Source organism: Rattus norvegicus, chromosome 1 (assembly GCF_036323735.1).
Source record: "Rattus norvegicus strain BN/NHsdMcwi chromosome 1, GRCr8, whole genome shotgun sequence".
Taxonomy (NCBI): domain Eukaryota; kingdom Metazoa; phylum Chordata; class Mammalia; order Rodentia; family Muridae; genus Rattus; species Rattus norvegicus.
In genome coordinates this window covers 191,845,999-191,866,013 of record NC_086019.1, presented here as the reverse complement: position 1 = coordinate 191,866,013, position 20,015 = coordinate 191,845,999, and the positions used below count along the sequence as shown (strand labels likewise).

The 20,015-nt window shown below is 51.6% G+C and overlaps 1 protein-coding gene and 1 long non-coding RNA gene across 4 annotated transcripts; one reads left to right on the top strand and one right to left on the bottom strand.

Annotated features, from left to right (window-relative positions):
• Window positions 1-1,135: 1,135 nt before the first annotated feature.
• Window positions 1,136-19,998, top strand: Stx1b (syntaxin 1B). 2 transcript variants are annotated; one of them, NM_012700.2, is made up of 10 exons: window positions 1,379-1,459; window positions 9,285-9,359; window positions 9,543-9,642; window positions 9,719-9,793; window positions 13,079-13,152; window positions 13,292-13,400; window positions 13,572-13,645; window positions 16,102-16,239; window positions 16,337-16,447; window positions 16,692-17,544. In NM_012700.2, exons 1-10 carry the CDS (start codon window positions 1,430-1,432, stop codon window positions 16,770-16,772), a joined length of 867 nt encoding a protein of 288 aa, NP_036832.1. In that variant the 5' UTR covers window positions 1,379-1,429; the 3' UTR covers window positions 16,773-17,544. The 2 variants fall into 2 exon arrangements, with proteins under 2 accessions (XP_063137139.1, NP_036832.1); XM_063281069.1 differs by having other exon boundaries at window positions 1,136-1,459; window positions 16,337-19,998.
• Window positions 1,194-6,998, bottom strand: LOC134483916 (uncharacterized). Of its 2 annotated transcripts, XR_010061118.1 has the most exons (3): window positions 6,135-6,998; window positions 4,393-5,628; window positions 1,194-2,653 (listed from the first exon to the last, which is right to left on the bottom strand). It is a non-coding gene; the product is annotated as an uncharacterized LOC134483916 (long non-coding RNA). The 2 variants fall into 2 exon arrangements; XR_010061114.1 differs by having other exon boundaries at window positions 4,393-6,998.
• Window positions 19,999-20,015: the final 17 nt, after the last annotated feature.

Genomic DNA, 20,015 nt, shown 5'->3' with positions numbered 1-20,015 from the left:
AGTAAGGTGGGGAATGACAGAAGCCACCCAACACTGACCTTTGACCTACACGTTTCACATGGACAAGTGAGCACCCCCACACACATATGTGTACATAAAGTCAGGGGGATTAAAGGGAAGATGAGAACTCAGACTAGCTCCAAGGAGCCCTGACTGAGGGTCACAGAACCGAGGAGGAGCTGGAAGGAGGTGGGAGGCAGAACCCAGAGGTTAAGGTCGTGGGACCCAGGCCAGGCAAGGCGAGGAGATCAGAGTCTTCACAAGAAGGCCACTGGGTGTAGGAACTGTTGAAGGTCACGGATGTTAGGCCCTGCTGTGACACATATGAATGGGGTCTCAAGGTAGTTTCTGAGTATTTGGCAAAAGCAGGGTCGAAGCCCACCCCACTGGGAGTCCAAACTGAAGTGCTATTAAAGGGTGAGATGGAAGGAGGAAGAGCAGAGGGTGGAGGGCTCCCTGCATCTTCTGCAGCACTAGAGTCAAGATCCTACTCCTAGGAGGCGTCCTCCTTCCTTCTGCATCCCCACTCCAACTCCCGGTGCTGGGGATGGAACCCGAGGCCTTGCAGGCATTCTAGGCAAGCAATATACCACTGAGATTTACTCTAGGTCAGGAGGAATGTCACTTTTAACAGAGCCATCTAAAATCTCTGACTAGAAGTCTCAGCAGGTAGTGACCACCCTGTTCTTGGGAGTAGTCAAGCTGAGACCCGTCAGTGCCAGGGCACTCTCAGGTGGGTGACTAAGGATGTCAGAACAAGCCCCATGCCCTTCTCAGCAAGCAACAGCCACAGACAGCGTCAGGTTTGTTATTTCTAGTGCCCAAAGGGTCTTCTGCAGAGCCAAAGGGACAGGATAAAAGGAGCGTAGGCTCACAGACACTCGGCTTCCCTCAGGTTATTCCCTTAGTCCACTGCCTTAGACCTCTGCCGGTCCACCCCAACTGCAGTTTACCCAGCATCTCTATCCCTGCCTCCGCATCTCTCCCTGCTTCTTGGGCTCCCCCCTCCCAACTTCTGGGCCTCCCCAGTGCCCCTCCCTTGGGTGCCCCTCCCCGGACTACAACCCCCAGGCGCCCCCAGCCCGGGGCGCTGCGCATGCCCCCTGCTCCCCGCCCCCTCCGCTCCCCCTCCCTCCCTTCCTCCTCACCTCCCTCCGCCCCCCTCCCCCGCGCCTCGGCTCCCGCATCCCTCCATCCAACCCTGTGCCGCAGCCGCATCGCCACCGCAGCCTAGGCAGAGCCCAGTCGGCCCAGGCCCCTGTCTCTGCCTGGCCTCAGCTCCCCGCCCCCCCGCCGCGCACCTTACCCGCACATCCCTCGGAGGTCTAGCCGGGTGCCCCCAGACCCCGGCCTCCAGCACAGAGGCAAGAGGCAGAGAGCAGCAGCGGAGGCGGGAGGACGAAGAAGGGGAGGAGGAGCCCGTCGCAGGATGAAGGATCGGACTCAGGAGCTGCGGAGTGTGAGCTAAGGGGTGGGAGAGGTGGGGAGGCGGGACCCTGTATTTGGGGAGCGCTTGGGGGATGGAGTACGGGAGGTTCTGGGACATGGGGGGCAAATGATGAGACTAGAGGTTGGAAGCCAGGAGCCTTACCATCTCCTGGCACCTAATATCTCCAGTGAACCTGCAATTGGAGGACAGTGGCTGGAAGGAGTTGGAGGCCATTAAGACACAAGGGGGCAGGAGAGGTCTCAGGGGCCTGGGCAGCCCAAATGCCCGGGAGGACCCTAGAGTCTAACCTGGGGATGGGAGAAAGTGAATGTCAAGAGAGGATTGGGGGACACCATCATCCCTAGAGCAGGTTTGTCAAATTAGGCGGATGGAGGGGGTGGTTACTGCCCAGGCCGGGTCCAGTAGGACCCAGATTTGGGATGCTATGGAGGACACAGGTTGGGACTAGATGCCAGCCAGCACCTGGCAGTGAATGAAGTGTGTGGTGATATTGGTGGTGGTGGTGGGGTGCGTGCGTGCGTGTGTGTGTGTGTGTGTGTGTGTGTGTGTGTCCGCGCGCACGCGCACTGGTGTGTTCCTCCGTGGGGAGAGGGGCACTGCTCAGAGGGGGAGAGAGAGTGTGTGTGTGTGTGTGTGTGTGTGTGTGTGTGTGTGTGTGTGTGTGTGTGTTTCTGAGTTCCCCTGGGCCAGAGCCTCAGTTTCGGTGACCCCAAAGGTGGGAGAGGAGAGAAGGATCCCTCCACCAGGTCACAGAATTGGGTTGTGTGACACAGGCCACACAGTGCTTAGGGGAACTGGAGCATGGGAGCGGCCAGGGGCCAGACTCCAGGAGGCTGGCCAGCAGAGCTGGAGGCTAAGCTAGGGGCTGCAGGGCAGGCTGCTCTTTGGACGGACTGTGAAGGCCTGAGGAGAATGATTTTGGGCAGGGAGGGTGCTGAGACAGTTGAAGAATGACACGAGCCCAAGGAGGTTGAGGTTCCAGTCCGCTATGTGGTAGTGGCCACTGGTCACTGTGTTCTGATGAATTGGGGTAGGCCAGAATCCCAAGGGATTGTTACTCTACCTGACAGATGGGGAAACTGAGGTTCAGGGATGGGAAGAGCCTGGCCCAAGGTCATCAAGCAAGTATGTGTGTGGTACAGGTCAAATGGCTCAGGGGCCTCCAGGCTGCCGAGTTGACCGTGGGGCTATACCTTCCAGCCTCTGAAACACAAGTTTTAGAGTGGAGACAAAGAGCTGTGTTGTTAGAGAACCTCCAAAGGCTGGACCTGGAGTTGGGGACCCCGGTTCACAAGGCAGTACAGGGAAGGAACACAGAGACTGCTTGGAGAGGAAGTGGGAAGAATGGAGGAGCCCACAGTGAGGGAGGAGGTTGGAAGGAATATTTACTGCGTGAGGAAAACCATAGTAGCAATGGCAACTGTACTGTGCGTGTTTTTATAGGAAATCACCTCTGGTTCCCGGCAATCGTATGAGGCTGGTGTTAGCATGATCTCATCTCACAGAAAAGGGAACAGAGTCTCAGAGACATTAAGGAACTTGGCCAAAGTTACATAGCTAGAAAAAGGCAGGATTCAAACCCAGACCAGCAGTTTCAGTATCCTAACTCCCTTCCAGGTGCAGTTCGCAAAAGCAGGTTGTCATGGCAATTCCGTTAGATCCCAACCAACTTCCTGATAAGGTAGACAGAGAGTCTGTCTGCCTTGTCTAATATTTAGTAAAACTGAAGCCCAGAGGATTTAATGATATCCTCGGGCCACACAGCTAAGCAAGGGAGAATATAGAATTCAAACTCAGTTCTCCAACAGCCAAGAATATTCCATGACTCCCAAACCTAGAGAAATGCAATAAGGTGGGGGTGGGCCTGTGGTCTAATTAGAGGGGGAGGGAGACAAGAGTGAGGAGAAGTCCTCTGAGTGAGTCAGGGCTCCCTGCCCAGAGGTGAGGAAACCTGTGGCCAGGACTGCTGGGGGAGGAAGCCAGGTGGTTAGGCAGCAAGCAAATGTGGAGAGCTGGGGTGGAGGGGATTGGGTAAATACTGACAGCTTTGCTGTTACTCACAGCTTAGGGAAGAAAGTGGAGGTTTGGAGGGTGCAGGTGGGGTGGGGTAGATAGGCGCTCCGGATGTCTGAGTGTAAGAGTCAGAATTGAAAGCCATGGGAAGGCAGTGAGCTGGAGGACATGGTCAAGGGGCATCAGGAGTGCTAACTAAGGGGCCTGATTGTCTGGCCAAGGAGTTTTCCAATCTGTTTATCATGTAGCAGTTGAGGCTTCAGACTTACAAACCAGATGTTTGGGCTCATGTCCTAATTTACTTATTACATGTGTGACCTTGGACACATTACTTAACCTGCCTGGTACTCGGGGTGGTTTGGTGATAGTGGGTGGGTTTTATTTGTTTTGGGGAGAGTGTGTGTGTGTGTGTGTGTGTGTGTGTGTGTGTGTGCATGTGTGTGTCTGTGTCTGTGTCTGTGTGTGTGCATGTGTTTGCATGTGTGTGTATGTGAGTGTATGTGTGTGTGTCTGTGTGTCTGTGTGAATAAGTGTGTGAGTGTGTGCATGTGTATGTGTGTGTTTGCATGTGTGCATGTGTGTGCGTGTGTGTGTTTGTGCATGTGTTTGTGTGTATGTGTGTGAGTGTGTGTATGTGTATCTGTGTGTGTGCATGTGTATGTATGTGTGTTTGTGTGTGCGTGAGTGTGTGTTTGTGTGTGTGTATCTGTGTGTGCATGTGTATGTATGTGTATTTGTGTGTGTGTGTGTGTGTGTGTGTGTGTGTGTGTGTGTGTTACTGGGGATGACATGAGGGTATCAAATACACTGAACAGGTACTCTGTCATGGCCACATCTAAGCCTCAGTTTCCCCAGGTGTCATTTGAGAGTAATGGTACCACCTCATTTCACAGAATTATTATGAGAATTAAAAGTTAATTAATACTTACAAGATATCCAAGAAAGGGCCTGGTGCACAGCCATGCTCTGTGGTTGCTATTCCTAGGTGACTTTCCAGTTCCTCTGGAGCTTCACGTAAGCCCATTTGGATGTCTCCTAGTGGGTTTTGATTTTGGAATTACCTGAGGGCAGCTAGAAGAAAAGGAAAAGTGACAGGCTAGACTGGACCATGAGAGACTGGGGGAGTGGGGAGAGAGGCCCAAGCTAAGGAGGCAGATGGAGGACAGAATCCTGAGGGATGCAAGAGAGTGTCTGATGGCTCTAGATCAAATGATGTAGTGCTCGAACCCTGAGGACAGTGTATGGTAGTGTGTGTAAAGATGTGTATATTTGATACCCTCCGTTCAGTCCTCAACACCACACACACACACACACACACACACACACACACACACACCACACATGCACACACACCACACACACACATGCACACACACACACACACACACACACACACACACACACACACACCACACACACATATACCAGACACTCTTGTTGCTGATGTGGAAAACTTTGACTGTAAGGAAGCCAGATGGAAGTCTGAAGATTGGATTGCCTCAAGGCAAGGAATCAAAAGCTTTTATTAATGGAATCCTTCCAGGTGTTCACCAGTTGGTGGACAGTGACAAGCAATGCCCTGACATCCACCAACACCTTATTGGATGGCCACCCTTAGACAAGTTATGTAATCTTTCTGTGCCTTGGTTTTTCATCTGTTGAATAGGAATAAGAGCATTTACCTCATGATCGTGAGATTAAGTGTGAGGAACTCCATACTGGATCTGGGCTCATATGTGAATCCCAACACTTGAGAGGGTGAAGCAGGAGCATTGCTGCAAGTCCCAGGCTACTCTGGGCCACACAGTGAGACCCTAGAGAGAAGTGGGAGGAGGGACAGAGAAATAGAGCAAGAGAGAGTGGGCAGGATAGCTCTCTTTGTAGCCAAGTAAGGACAGAGGGACTGGCATCTGTCAGCAGGATAGAGGGGAAATCACCTGGAGACTTGACAAGCTCAACCTCTGGCTTTGTTTGCTGTGAAGCCTCAGGCATAGAGCAGTATGTCTGAGCTGTCTCCTCACCTGTCACACAGAAGACACAGGAGCTCACAGTCCATCCTCATCAAAGATTCTTCCCCTAGCAGCAGTAGGCATTTCCCTGCAGGTCTCTGAGCTTCCTTGGGCCCTCAGTGGGAGGAGTCTTCTGCTTGAAGGAAGGAGTGAGGCCTGGAAGGCGGAAGCCCACCAGGCTGTTTACCTGCTGGCTTTTTGACCTCTCTCTAAAGTTCTCCCACTCATAAAACGGGGCTGTGATAATGTCTGTCTCGGGATGCTGTTGTAAGAATTAAATGAATGAGTCTGGTGGTGATGTGGTTTAAAATCTCAGCACTCGGGAAGTGGAGGCAGGAGGATTCCAAACTAAAGGCTACCCTGAGCTACAGTAAGACTTTCAGAAACCCAGGAGCTGGGACTGTCACTCAGCGACAGAGTGTTGCTTAAGAATGCTTGAGGTCCTGGGTTATACACACACACACACACACACACACGCACACACACACACAGAGAGAGAGAGAGAGAGAGAGAGAGAGAGAGAGAGAGAAGGGGGGTAGGGGGGGCAGAAAGACAGACAGAAAGAGGTCAAGAGTGAATTAAATGGGGCTGGAGAGGAGGCTCAGCAGTTAAGAGCACTGGCTGTTCTTCCAGAGGACCTGCGTTCAATTCCCAGCACTCACATGACTGTTCACCACCGTCGGTAACTCCAGTCTAAGAGACCTGGCACACTCACAGATATATATGCAGGCAGAGCACCGATGCACGTACAATGAGTCGTCTCGAAAAGAATGAGTAAAGTGGATGAGCGTGTGCAGAATACGCACCCAGCACCCAGCACCCAGCACTTGGTGAATCTCTGTGGTGTTTGTCAGTGTGGCAGTTGTGCGGGTCCGTGGTCATCACAGAGTTTGTTTGCTTTAGACAAACACTTACTGTGTAGTCCTGTCCAGCTTGGCACTAGCTGTGTAGACCAGGCTGGCCTTGAAGACACAGAGATCCACCTCCCTCTATGGTAATTAAGTGTGTGCTTGCCAGGCATATGCCTGTTTTGGAGACAGGATTTCATTCAGTAGCCCCAGCTGATCTGGATCCTGTGCAGGCTAAGCAGGCCCTGCTCGTCACCACTGAGCCATCTCTCCAGACCCTGTTTTTGTTTTGAAGATTTCACAAAAAGATTTACTTATTCATAGTTGTTATAGTTGTTTTTGAGACCAAGTTTCTCTGTGTAGCCCTGAAGGTCCTCAAACTCAGAGGTCTGCCTCCCTCTGTCCCCTGACTGCTGGTTACTAAAGGTCACCACCACACCAGGCTCAAAAAAAAAATGTGTGTGTGTGTGTGTGTGTGTGTGTGTGTGTGTGTGTGTGTGTGTGTGTGTGTGTGTGTATGAGTGCAGGAACCTGTAGAGACCAGAAGAGGGCATCAGATCCCCTGGAATGGAGTTACAAGCACGTGGTTATGAGCTACCCACATGGATGCTGAGAACTGAACTTGGGTCCTCTCCAAGACCAACACACTCTTAACAGCTGAGCCATGGCTCCAGCCCCTCTCTAGAGTTTTGGTGAAGAATGTGAGATGCTTGCAGGAGGCACTGGTAGGTGACGTTGGCTTGTCCGGATGCAGAGGCCTGAGCAGGAGGAGCTGGTGGGGCAGGATGGGGGGTGTAATGGGGAGGGAGGTGGGGGGAGGGGAGGAACACAAAGTAAATAGTGACTAGGGAGCCTTTGGGGAAGCAGACTTAGGGTCAGTAGACTATGGCATCCTGGTTCCATTCTGCTGGTGCCCTCAGGCAAATCGTTGTCCTTTTCCCACTCTGGCTCCGTGCTCCTTCATCTATGAAATGGAAACAGCGTTTGCCCAGCTTTTCTCACTGGGCTGTGGTTGTGAGGATCAAAGGGATCACGACTGTGAGCGAGTTCGTACACATAGCGGAGCCTCAGCTCTCTTTGTAGTTATTAGCCAACCAAATTAGGCCCTTCTCCTTTTTTCCTCTCTCAAGGGCAAGTAAACAGGTAGCCTGGCTAGTCTAGGAAGAATCTAAGGGGAGAGGCTTTGAAAACAGGCGAAACTAAAATAAGACTTTAGGAAGGACCTCCTTGACAGGTTCCCAGGAACCTAGACTGGCAAAGGTTTCCCTTGCCTTGTGCGAAGCTGGTCAAGGGTGGGTGGGAGGGTGAGAAGGTCAGCAGGAGACTGTGACCCTGGAGGATGAGAAGCTGGAGAGCAAGTGTGAGAACTGTTGCATCCTGAGATGAGCCCCGCTTCTGATAGACTTCCAGGGCCGACATCTTCTCATGTCCGTCCTGAGGCTGGAGAAGCCAAAAATCCTAGCAGGGTCTTTGAGACCTTCGAGTTTGGTTTGAGGAAGACCTGGGCAGAAGCAGGTGACTTTCTAGCCTGCCACAGGAGGTCTCCTTGGGTCATGCTGGTCTCAGGGCTGCCCCCACTCTGCAGATCCAAAGTGATCTTAGTGTCTTAGTTACATCTCAGTCCCATCTGGCTGTCTAGGTTCAATCCGAACAGACCGAGATACATCCGAGCCAAGAGCAGTGCCTTCTTAGCCTGTCTGACTTTCATGAGGTCTGTCTGTGATCTGCTCCAGCCGGTCAGCTCTCCCTCCAGGTCCCAGCTCCACTCGCAGGCAGCTGCTGTCCTGCTTCTCTCTCGGTTTCATCCAGGTTCTCTTGGCTCCATTCTGTCTGAACTCTGACTCAACCTGTCTGAGATTCCGGCTGAACCCGGGGCTGGTTAGGGCTCCAGGCTTAATGCCTGTTGATGGCTGAGCTCAACTTTACCCTGAGAATTCTGTCCCAAGCAGAGAGGAATGCAGTTCCCAGGGGAGCCCTCTTGTGCCTTCCGCCCAACTCTGGGTGAAAACGTGCAGTTGTGGGGCTCAAAGATGTTGGGTGAGCAGGCAGCCCCCTCCTCCTCTCCCTGTGTGTCCACGTGTCAGCAAGACAGCTCTGCCTGGGTCTGTGTGCAGTGACTATCAGCGCGGCTGTGCAGCTCGATGTGGGTGTCGGGGGGCCTATTTCTGTGTGCGTGTGTGTCAGCTCTTCTGTCTGTGTCACTGGTCTGCCCGGAGATGGCAGTGTGGGTGGGTGAATCCCTTTGTGTCTCTGAGCCCTGAGGGTGGAGGACTGAGCAGCTGCAGGTTGCAACTGGGAAATCCGGAGTCAGAGAGAGTTGGTGGGTGTGTGGTTGGAAGGGATTGGAAAGAAGTGGGTGGCTAGCGTGGGGAAGAGGCTCTCCAAGAGACAGTGCAGTGGGAGGAGGGAGTGTGGGATGAAGTGGGTCAGAGGACTGCTAACACGACCCAGCCAGCCCTTACTGGGCCTGGCTATGCTTGCTCAATTTGGCCTGAGCCACTGGGAGCTTGGCAGTGATGTGACCTTTGGGAGGGGAATGGATGGTCTGGGTTGTGGCAGGGAAAGGGGAGACCTGGGCAGGCTTTGCTAGGGGATGGTAGTGAGGTTCACAGTTCTGGAAAACCGTTCTAGAATCCTTCTTGGAGCCCAGACTGTGTCATCACAAGGCTGACATTTAGCTGGTGTTAAAGTATTGAAATTTGTCCATATCCAGCAGTCAACAGCAGTGTCTCTTTTCCAGGGAGACTGAACAGATGAGGCTGTTCAGATCTCAGAGAATGCTTTTCACTGACTCCTTTAAGGTACACTGGCATCTAGGACATTGGTCTACAAGGTATCCAGTGTTGGTTCTGAGTCTTGGTGTCCTTGCCATCCCTTCTCCAAATCCCTTTTCTGAGTGAGGAACTGATACTACCCATATGTATGTAGGGACTGCTCATGGATCTGGCCTTGCTTTGCTTCCAGGCAAAAGACAGTGACGATGAAGAGGAAGTGGTTCATGTGGATCGAGACCACTTTATGGATGAGTTCTTTGAGCAGGTAGAGCTCCCTGTATAGCCCTGGACTGGAACCTTGCCCTTTGCCCTAGCTTCCCTTGCCTTTTGTATCCCGTCGTCCCTGCACACTCCTTGGCCTTCTGGGTTTGGCCGATTTCACTGAACACTGGCTAGGTCTCACCTGGCCCTCCAACCTGGATGAGGTGTCACTGATTTCCTGCCCCAGGTGGAAGAGATCCGAGGCTGCATCGAGAAACTGTCCGAGGATGTGGAGCAAGTGAAGAAACAGCACAGTGCCATTCTTGCTGCCCCCAACCCCGATGAGAGTGAGTGCTGCTTCTGGGGAACCCAGGGCCTGGGGCCCCATCCAGGTTCTCACTTCCCTCTTTGCCCTCCCCCCAGAGACTAAACAGGAGCTGGAGGACCTCACGGCAGACATCAAAAAGACGGCAAACAAGGTCCGGTCCAAGTTGAAAGGTGAGGAACACAGCCCTGCCACTGCGAACAAAGGCCTCCGCCCTGCGTTAGATCAGACAAAACAAGGTTCTGGGGGTCAGAGTCCTGAACACTGAGAGATGTACAAGCCCACCTTTGCCCACATTCTTTGGAAACACTTGACAGGGAAATGAGCCAGGTAGGGTTTCTGTCTGAATTACACCTGAGAGCCATCAATCAGAAAAACACAGATTTCCAGCCAGTCGCGGTGGGGAGGTCCTATAATCCCAGCACTCAGGAAGAGTGAGAGTTCCGGATGGTGTGGGCTATGTAGTGAGACTCTATTTCAAAGAATCCAGGAAGGAGCGGGAGTGGGGGGAAACCGAGGGAAATGTACTTTTCCAAGGGGTTTTAATTTTGATCAGTCCTCATTTGTCCTGGGCAGGCTCTGAGCACGACACGGAGCACCCAGTAGGTGGGCTCAGCAAATGCTTCTGAATTAGTATCCTCAGCTCAGGACAGATTGGACTGTGTGGCTGACATCAGGGGCTGGCACGCTTTCAGGAGGGCCTTGCCAAATGCTCATGTATTCACTCCAATTTAAGAACTTGGGTGCTGCTAATAACCACCTTCCCTCAAAGCATTGTGGGTTGGGAACCTCCTTGTCTGCTGGTGCCAGGGGAATAGCAGCGTTAAGGGGCAGCCACTTATGTGCCCTGGTAATTCAGCAGTGTGGGGCATTTACCACAGTGGCCCTAGCACTAAGGCCCATTGCTAGGCTTTGGGTGGGCTTTTGGGAGCGGACGGAGAGTTGTCCCCAAGGCCACTAACCTTGAGCGTGGTGATGAAAACACAAGGTTCCGGTCCTTTTGTACTTATGAGGAGGTCATGCGAGAACCTCTAATGCTAACCAATAAAAACAAGCCCTTTATACTCAGAGGGCCATGCTCACACAGTCTGCGTGGAGGAGCCCAGCATCTAGTGCCACTCACTGTAGACGGTTCCTGTCCTCAGTTTGCTCATCCGTATAGAAGGGAATTCTGAAGAAATTACACAGTTTCTTTTTTCTTCTAGTCTTGACTGCAAAGTATTTTTTCTCCAGATGATGTCTTACCAAGAATCTCAAATATAGGGCTGGGGATTTAGCTCAGTGGTAGAGCGCTTACCTAGGAAGCGCAAGGCCCTGGGTTCGGTCCCCAGCTCCGAAAAAAAAAGAACCAAAAAAAAAAAAAAAAAAAAAAAAAAAAAAAAAAAAAGAATCTCAAATATAGGGGCTGGAGAGATAGCTCAGTGGTTAAACACTGGCTTCCAGAGGACCTAGGTTCAATTCTCAGCACCCACATGAAGGTTCACAAGTGTCTGAAGTTCTAATCTGACACCTTCACAATAGACACACATGCAGGCAAAACACAATGCACATAAAATTTTTTAAAAAAATAATCTCAAGTATAAAACATACAAATTGACAGAGCAGTGCCCTACATGCCTTTAGTCTCAGCAGAGGCCAGAGTGACTTCCAGCGCAGCCAGGGTTGTAAGGTGATAAATTCTCAAGCAGACACCATAAAAGTCAGGCTGCGGCAGGCATAGTGCTTGCTTCAGCACTTGGAAGGGTGAGACAGGCAGGCAGGTCACTGGTCCAGGATTCCTTAGTTTCTTCAGACCCATCGGTCCCGAGAAACCCACGAGGTTTCTAGAAGTCCACGAGAAAACTTTGTGGTCAGGGGTTCAGAAATGGGCCCAGACAGAATACAGAAAAAGTGAAGGTAGTTTAAGAAACCGAGCAAGAAAAAACAAAGCAAAAACCAACCAACCAAACAAACAAAACAACAACAAACCAACCCCAAAACAAAAAAACAAACAAAAACTCCATCTTTGCAGTCGTCCTCCAGTTGGTGGCATCAGGGTGACCTTGAACTCTCATGAATTGGAACTCCAGTTTCTGGTGTGAGATATCAGCCAGTATTACTGAGTTCCCACAGCAGTTGTAAAAGACCCCTCTGTCCTGCATTAGCCTTAGCCCCAGGCCTGATAATAAGGCCCAGGCAGGGCTAACCGGCTCCTGGACCCTGGTCATGTGTGCCTGTGCTCTCTTCCCGCTGGCACACCTAGAGATAGCACTCAGTCACTGTGCCCACTTCTGCTCGCAGGACAGCCTTGAGGTCCCATCTACCTCCATTCCTCCCCCCTGGCAGTGGGACAGAGAGAGGTGGCACTCGAGACTGCCCACAGGCCTTTACAAGTCTCAGCAGCCTGGGGATTTGTCCCTGTTGCATTTTCTGATGTGACTTGAAGAAGCTGTTACTGCAAGCTCTTCTCAGAAAATCTGAATGATGGCGCCAGGAAGACATGGCCCAGAAGAAGGTCAAAGCGTCCTTTAGAAGTGAGAACTCAGCTGGGAGGTGGTGGCACATGCCTTTAATCTTAGCACTGGCCGGGGCTGCAGGGGGCAGGCAGAGGCCTGAGTTCCAGGACAGCCAAGACTACCCAGAGAAATGTTCTCCACCAAACAAAAACAAAACAAAAACTAAGATTAAAAAAAAGAAGTGGATACTCACAGGACAGGCAGGGGAGGGGAGCTAAAGGTCCTCTGTTAAAGCGTCCCTCTGTAAGCGGAATGGCCACTGTGGTGGTTTGTATTTGCTTGGCCCAGGGAATGGGCACGATTAGTAGGTAGGGCATTGTTGGGCATGACACTGTGGGTGTGGCCTTTAAGATCCTCATCCTTCAGATGAAGATATAGAACTCAGCTTCTCCCGCACCGTGCCTGCCTGGATACTGCCATGTTCCCACCTTGATGATTATGGACTGAACCTCTGAATCTGTAAGCCAGCCCCAATTAAATGTTGTCCTTGGTCATGGTGTCTGTTCACAGCAGTAAAACCCTAAGACAAGCTGAGGCGGGAATGTCTTTGAGTCCACGAGTTCCAGACAATGTAATAACATCTCGTCTTTAAAAGAAAAAAAAAATAGCTGGTGGGTTTTGCTTCTTGTTCAGAGGTGAGAGGAACTGAACATTATTTGGGGCGGTCCTCTCTAGTGGACTGGCAGCTTTATTCCCTTGTGGGCTTGGGTTCTTTCCAAGGCAAAAATCCTTCCAACAGAACAAACCTTCTGTCTGGTGACCTTTTGACTCTCTCTACCTGCCTTAGGGAACCCCCTCAAACCCTAGCTTGTGCACTTGGCAGTCTGCAAAGAAACCTCACCAAAGCTTTTACTGGACATGGTGCCTCTTCTCAGACCTGGAGCCTGTCTCTTCCCACGCCCCAGACCCAGATCCCCCACACCAGCCTCGGGTCTCCAGCTTGTTATTGCCTTTTCTCTGCAGCGATCGAGCAGAGCATTGAGCAGGAAGAGGGGTTGAATCGTTCTTCTGCAGACCTGCGTATCCGTAAGACCCAGGTAGGCTTATGGAGCAGGGGCCCAGCCGACAGATGAAGGATGGGGACTAGGGTTCTGAATCTATGTGGGAGAGTGGTGCTGCAGCCTTCTGGATCTTGTGTCCCTGATGTACTGCTGTGACTTCCCCTGATTTCCCTAGCACTCCACACTCTCACGGAAGTTCGTGGAGGTAATGACCGAATATAATGCAACTCAGTCTAAGTACCGGGACCGCTGCAAGGACCGTATCCAGAGGCAGCTGGAGATCAGTGAGTGTGCCCCTCCCTTTCCCAAAGCCCCAGAACTTGCCAGGCCCCCTCCTGGTGGCTCCTCTCTGGAGCTGATTCCCGGCCTCAGCCTAGTGGGAGGGTGGGTCCTGGGGTCCTGCCCCCTTCTTCCTTAGGCCCACTTACTGAGCAGGAGGTCCTTTCTCCACACAGCTGGCAGGACTACTACCAACGAAGAGCTGGAAGACATGTTGGAAAGCGGGAAGCTGGCCATCTTCACGGACGACGTGAGCTCCCTCCCGGGTGGGGTCCGGGTCTGTTGGGTAAACCTTGTCCCTCCTCCTTGTCCACCCTGGAATCTCCAACAGCTTGGACCAAGAACTGGAAGATTCCATGGGGGCAGGGCAGGAGGAAGGGACCTAAAAATGGTCAGTAGTGGTGTGCCAGGTGTTACACACTTGCAGGGTTCCATTTTGGGTTTTGAGACAGGATCATGCTAGGTGCCCCAGGCTTGTTTCAAACTCCCAATACTCCTGCCTCAGCTGAAATTACAGGCATCCATCACTATGACCATTTTCATTTACTCTTCCCCACAATCTCAGAGGAAACCCATTTCACAGAAGAGGAATATTGGGCCAAAAGGTGAACGGATTTGCTAAGAACTTAACTCCACAGTGTAATATATGAGTCAGAGTTCTTCAGTGTGGTACCGGACAATGACCCACAGCCCACTCCCCTGCAACTCGCTTTTGAAGGCTTTGCTGTTGTTTGCCCTAAGTTTTCCACACTGCCTGGTCCTGTCATATATGATGAGTGGGCGGGCTTTCCCCAAACCCACATTCTCCTTTTTCCTTGTGGACTTTTTTCTTGGCCTGCCCAGTCCTGCCTCCATTTCTGCCCCGGTGGCCAGATGACTTTGGGAAAGCAGTGCGAACCAGGTATAAAGCAATCTTCGTGATTGCTTAACAGTTTGCAGTAAGCCAGTATTTGAACAGTTTATTTTGTTCAGTTAAGCCAGGTAGATAGGCTGTAGGCCAGTTAGATTCTCCTCCTCCGAATACAGCTCTCCTCAGACCATCTGTCTTTTTGTGTGAAACTGGAAAGAAGCTTGATGGGTGACTCCAAGAGGTCTTACTTTAGTGGGAAACAGTTGACCTCTGCCCAGGTGTAGCGCATGCCTTTAATCCCAGCACTTGGGAAGCAGAGACAGGAGGATCTTTGTGAGTTCAAGGCCAGCCTAGTCTACACAGCAAGTTTCAGTAAAGCCATGACTATAAGGAAAAACAAAACAAAACAAAACAAAACAAAACAAAACAAAACAAAACAAAAAAAAAAGAGTTGACCTTTGTCCCCTGGCACTCCATTGTGGGAGTGGAAACTATCTTTGTGAAACTCACTTGTTTCATAACAATGCCAGTAGTTAGGAGCCTGGTGAGGGCTGAGGAAACTGCAGATGGGACCTGGGTGTTGCCTGCAGAGGTTCTTAATACTAGAGTCAAGGAAGATGTCAATAGATGTCAGTGAGACACACCTTAAGAGACAACAGGACATGCTAGGCACCCAAGCTCAGTTCCTAGCACCCATGTCAGGGGCTCACAACTTCCTGTAACTCCAGCTCCAGGGGCATCCAATTCCTCCAACCTGTGTGGGCACTTGAATTCACATTTGAGAACACACATTTAAACATCTAAAGTAAAAAAGACAAGTGAGCATTTAGGTGCTGTTGGAAAGGAGCAGTAATGACACGGAAAGGGTAAGGGACACTTGCAGGGAGCTAGCAGATGACCTTAGCTCTTACGGTATGGGCAGGGAATATGGCAGAATGGAAGGCCGCTTTGGCTGCCAGAGTGGCGGTGTGTGGCCTGTGGTGATAGGGGTTACTGGCCGGTGTTAGAGGAAAGTGACTGCCTACTGTAGTCTAAGCTCAGTGGTGACCAACAGCCCACGTCAGGGGCTGAGGGACACTGTAGCCGAGAGCTGGAATTTCTGCTCCTGTTCTTGAGGCCCGTGGTGCATTTTTTTTTTTTTTCTTATTTATCCCCTGCCTCATCTCATGAAGGCCCCTGTTGACTTGTGGACACGCTGCCTTCTCATCCGAGCCTCCCTATCTGTTGCTTCTTTCCTACCTGCTGTATCTCCCACATCACCCTGTCAGCTTTTGACCATCTCTCTTCCCTGGGCTTGCTGTGTGCCCTGGAGCAAGGTCGTGGGTTCTATATTAGCTTTTTTCTTGTAATTCGCAAACTTCTCTTTGATGGCTAAGGTGTTCCAGGAACCAATCGAAGCTCCACAGACAAAGCGTTCAGTTTCCCAATAGTCTCTTGAGGTAGCTGCTTACCGGGACCTGTATTTTCTAGCTGGTCCAGCAAAGCCCAGAAGAGGGTCAGTAGTTTGCCCAAGGATGTATTTGCCCAGTGTTGCTACTTTGGGGGTTCTTCTTTCTTCCACCTTTTCAACACCCTAACACTAGGAGAGAAAGTAGGATGGAGGCGAAAGGGGTAGCATCATTGTTAGACCACTTCCTGCGGAGTAGCAGCTCGCTAGGCAAGCACTCTACCGCTGAGCTAAATCCCCAACCCCGAAGACATGCTCTTATGATATCCCTGTGTTTCGTTTTGTTTTAAAGAAACAAAAATCCCCAAATTGTCACTGCACAAGGATTTGAACCCAAGCCCCCTGTTAAACTAAAGCTGTTACCACAGCAGAGGGTGACCACTGCCCTATCTTCCTCCCATCACCTCAGATCAAAATGGACTCGCAGATGACAAAGCAAGCCCTGAATGAGATAGAGACAAGGCACAATGAGATCATCAAACTGGAAACCAGCATCCGAGAGCTGCACGACATGTTTGTGGACATGGCCATGCTCGTGGAGAGCCAGGTACAGGCCCTGCCACACCGGCCGGTCGGGAGCCTCCCCAAGACCCAAGGCTGCTTTTGACAGCTCTCCGTCCCTCCTCACTTTCCTCTGTGTGCAGGGTGAGATGATCGACCGAATTGAGTACAATGTGGAACATTCTGTGGACTACGTGGAGCGAGCCGTGTCCGACACCAAGAAAGCTGTGAAATATCAGAGCAAGGCCAGGAGGGTAAGCCAGCGGAGGTTGCCTGATGCAGGGGGAGGCAGGCTAGATCAGTGGGTGGGGTGTGGCAGTTATGAAATGGGCGAGAGGCCTTATCTACGGCTCTGACTGCTTCCTGTTTCTGTTTTCTCTCCCCTCTTTTTCCTCATGTCCCACATCCCAACTCTCCCTTCATTTGTCTGTCTACCTCTCTTCCTGTCCCTCTCTTTCCCTCTTCCTCTCCCTCTCTCTCTTATCTTTCTACCTGCAGAAGAAAATTATGATCATCATTTGCTGTGTGGTGCTGGGGGTGGTCTTGGCGTCATCTATTGGGGGGACACTGGGCTTGTAGGCCCCTACCCTTCTCTTCCCCAGGACCCTCCCCACACATCGGGAGCAATACCCCCACCACCCTTTCACTCTTTCCCCTGCTCCAAGCTCACTCCCAAAACAGACCCAGGCAGTTCCAGCCTCTCTCACCCTCACGCAGACCCTGGAGTCCCTGGCTCTCACCTTGCCATGGATCCCCCTCCACCTTGCCGCACATAGATAGCAGCAGGCGTGATCACACATGCACACCAACATGCATGCCGAGGGCACATGCTCAAGACGTGTGGACACCCCAGCGTGTGTGTACTTGTGTAGATGTATGTAGATGCCCTGAACCTCTTCTTGCTGCCACCTTCATCCTGTGTGGTCTGAACTTCCCTCTCTAGCCGGTTGCTGTGCTGACTGTAGCAGCCTACCATGGCCCAACCTGTTCTGTGTGAATAGACATGGTGTGTATGTGTGTGTGTGTGTGTGTGTGTGTGTGTGTGTGTGTGTGTGTAGATCTGTGCCCATACAATGTATGTACATGGAGTTTTGTGAATGTGAAAACCCAAAGCATTTCCTCCACCTTCTCTCCTATCTGTTACATTTGGAGTGGGAGGCATATGTGAGGATAATTTACATTCTCAGAGGATCCAGGGTGGCCCGGTGACCATGCCACACATCTTTTGTGATGTAGAACAAACTTTCCTGGCTTGGTTACTGCCAGGGGTCACATCATGTCCTGAGGATTCTCTCTCTCAGCCTCTCTCTCTGTCTCTCTGTCCCTCAGTCTCTGTCTCTGTCTCTGTCTCTGTGTGTGTGTGTGTGTGTGTGTGTGTGTGTGTGTATGTGTGTGTGTGTGTGTTGGGTCTTGAAGTTCAGGGGAGGCAACTGGAAGCCTATGTGTGTAAGTGATAAACAACTGGCGTAGTTTGTATGAATGTGTATTTTCCTCAACAAATGATGTAAAGGGCTTCTGTACAAGATGTGTGTGTGTGTGTGTGTGTGTGTGTGTGTGTGTGTGTGTGTGTGTGTGTAAGTATTGATAGTTTTCTCCTCAGACAGAGCCCTCCACGCTGTGAACCAGACATTAGTTTTGGGTGGGTACAGATATCTGTCTCTAAGCTGTCTCAGATATGACTGTATGTGTGCGTGTGCGCATCCTTAGGGACTTTACATACTGTGTTCCTGCTTCTGTATATCACACACACACACACACACACACCTTTAAGGCTATGCCCTCATCCAGGTTCCCTCTCCATCTCCTCAAAACACAAGCCACACACACTGCTCCTCAGAAGTATGAGTGGAGCTTCCTGCCTCATCAGACCATCTGACGGGGAAGCACATTCTTACCTTTCTGTTTCTGCCTGACAGCAGAACTGAGCCTTGGACAGCTAGTACACGAGTGTGCCCATGACTGCGGAGGCCCAGGAAGTTCCAGAAAGGTGGCCACACATAGGAGCTGGGGCCTCACACATAAGCAGCATAGTGCCCCCCAAGGACCACACCCATCTGTATATGATGGCCTCCTGGAGGGGTATGGTAGGACTGATGAAGCAAGAGGTCAGGGCTGCCCATGACAGGTATTTCCCCTCCTGCCTCTCAAACTCACCTTAGAAACTACTGATCCTCCCACTGCCCCAGCTGATGCTTTGAACTTTCTCAAAAAACTTGTGTTTGAGCAACTGGATTTCACAGATACCTGAATGGTCACTTAGGGCCATCCTTGAACCTGTCCCTTGGAGATGTCTTCTGCTGAAACATCCTCCATGGCCCCAACCACAGCTGAGTGACAGGAAGGTGAGACAGGGACTGTTCTCTGGCAGTGAGGAATGAAGGAAGTCTTACATTGTGTAGGTTATGAGCTCTTGAGAGCAGGCAGGAGGTAAATGGGATAAGGACAGAGCTAGAAGTCCTATGAATATGGAGGTGATATACAGAGGTGCGTGTGTCTGCTCCGGAGTAGGGTAGCCACATGAAGTGTATGTGTACACAAGTGCGTGCGGAACTCGGGCTGAAGGGAGTGACCCTGCAAATGTGACTTCCAGATAACAAGACTCTTCTGAGCCAGCTCTGACAACTGATCTCTTCCCTGCCTGTCCACCTGGGGTGTGTGTGTGTGTGTGTGTGTGTGTGTGTGTGTGTGTGTGTGTGTCCACATGTATGTAACCCCTAGATTAGCTGTGCTGAGGAAGGAGGCTGCCTGTCCATTCCAGAATATTCTGCTGCAGGGCCCAGCACCTCCTGCCCCCACCTTGGCTTCTTTGGAGATGTCAGAGGAGGCCCCAGGATCTAGTTCCCTTCTTCTTTCAGCCCAGCCAGAACTCCCATTAACTCAGATGTTTCTAGCAGCCTCCCTGACACCCCAGTCATGGTGTTCACAAGGACAGGGCTGTGGCTGGCATGCTGCTCCTGCCTCTTTGAATGGCACTGGGCCCACAGCTGCCCACCACTGAGCCTCAAACAGATGAGCCGTCCCTGAGAGTCTGCTGTAACCCAGCTTTCTAAGACCCACACCTCACACGATGGACATGTTCGTTGACTGCTGTCCACATGTGTATCCTGGATGGTTGTCTGGGGGCTGGTGTCTGTTGCATGTTCTCAGATGTGTGCTGCGTGCCCTCCACACACCCCAAACCATCAAGCCCAATTATACTCCCTTGGTGGTCCCAGGCCCAAGCCAGGACTCAATGCTTCCATTCTCCCTTTCCTTGCCTCTTACAAAGCACACTGCGTGTCCATCTCATGTGCCCATGGGTCATCATGCTCCCGTCATACCTTGAGCGTGTACACATGTGTGTTCTATGCACTCGCCCTGCCCTACCTACCCAACAGAGGACAAGATGGTCGGCCCCTAGCTCCCTTCTCCCCCACCTAGCCTTTCCCCACGCCCTGCTGTGCAGCTGTGTGCGTTGGTGTGTTTCTGTGTCGCTGGCGTGTCATGTGATGTAGCCATGTTTGCTGACATGAGCCCCTGCCCCCTTCTCTTTTTCTCCATTGGTTTCTAGAACTCTCTTCCTCCCCTCCCCTGAGGGGACAGGACTCCTGGGGCCTAGCTGGGGGCCCGAGCCTGGCCACCCTCCTGTTAGCCCTCAGAGTCTTATTTCTCTCTATTGGTGACCAAGTTGCAAATGGATAAAATACAGGAAATTCTGACCCCCTGCCCCAGACCTGCATGTCCTGTCCCCAGTGCCCCCGAACCCCATCCTGGGCCGGGTTGGGCCTGGTGGGACGGGAGAAATAGCAACTAATCCAACAGCGGGTTTGCTGTGTGCTCCGT

What these genes read in the sequence shown, in the direction of transcription:
- Stx1b (XM_063281069.1), top strand. Translation starts at nt 1,430, where the DNA reads ATGAAGGATCGGACTCAGGAGCTGCGGAGT. An exon ending in GGACTCAGGAGCTGCGGAGT is followed by an intron (nt 1,460 to 9,284) that starts GTGAGCTAAGGG and finishes CTTTGCTTCCAG; the next exon opens with GCAAAAGACAGTGACGATGA. An exon ending in CCAGAGGCAGCTGGAGATCA is followed by an intron (nt 13,401 to 13,571) that starts GTGAGTGTGCCC and finishes TTCTCCACACAG; the next exon opens with CTGGCAGGACTACTACCAAC.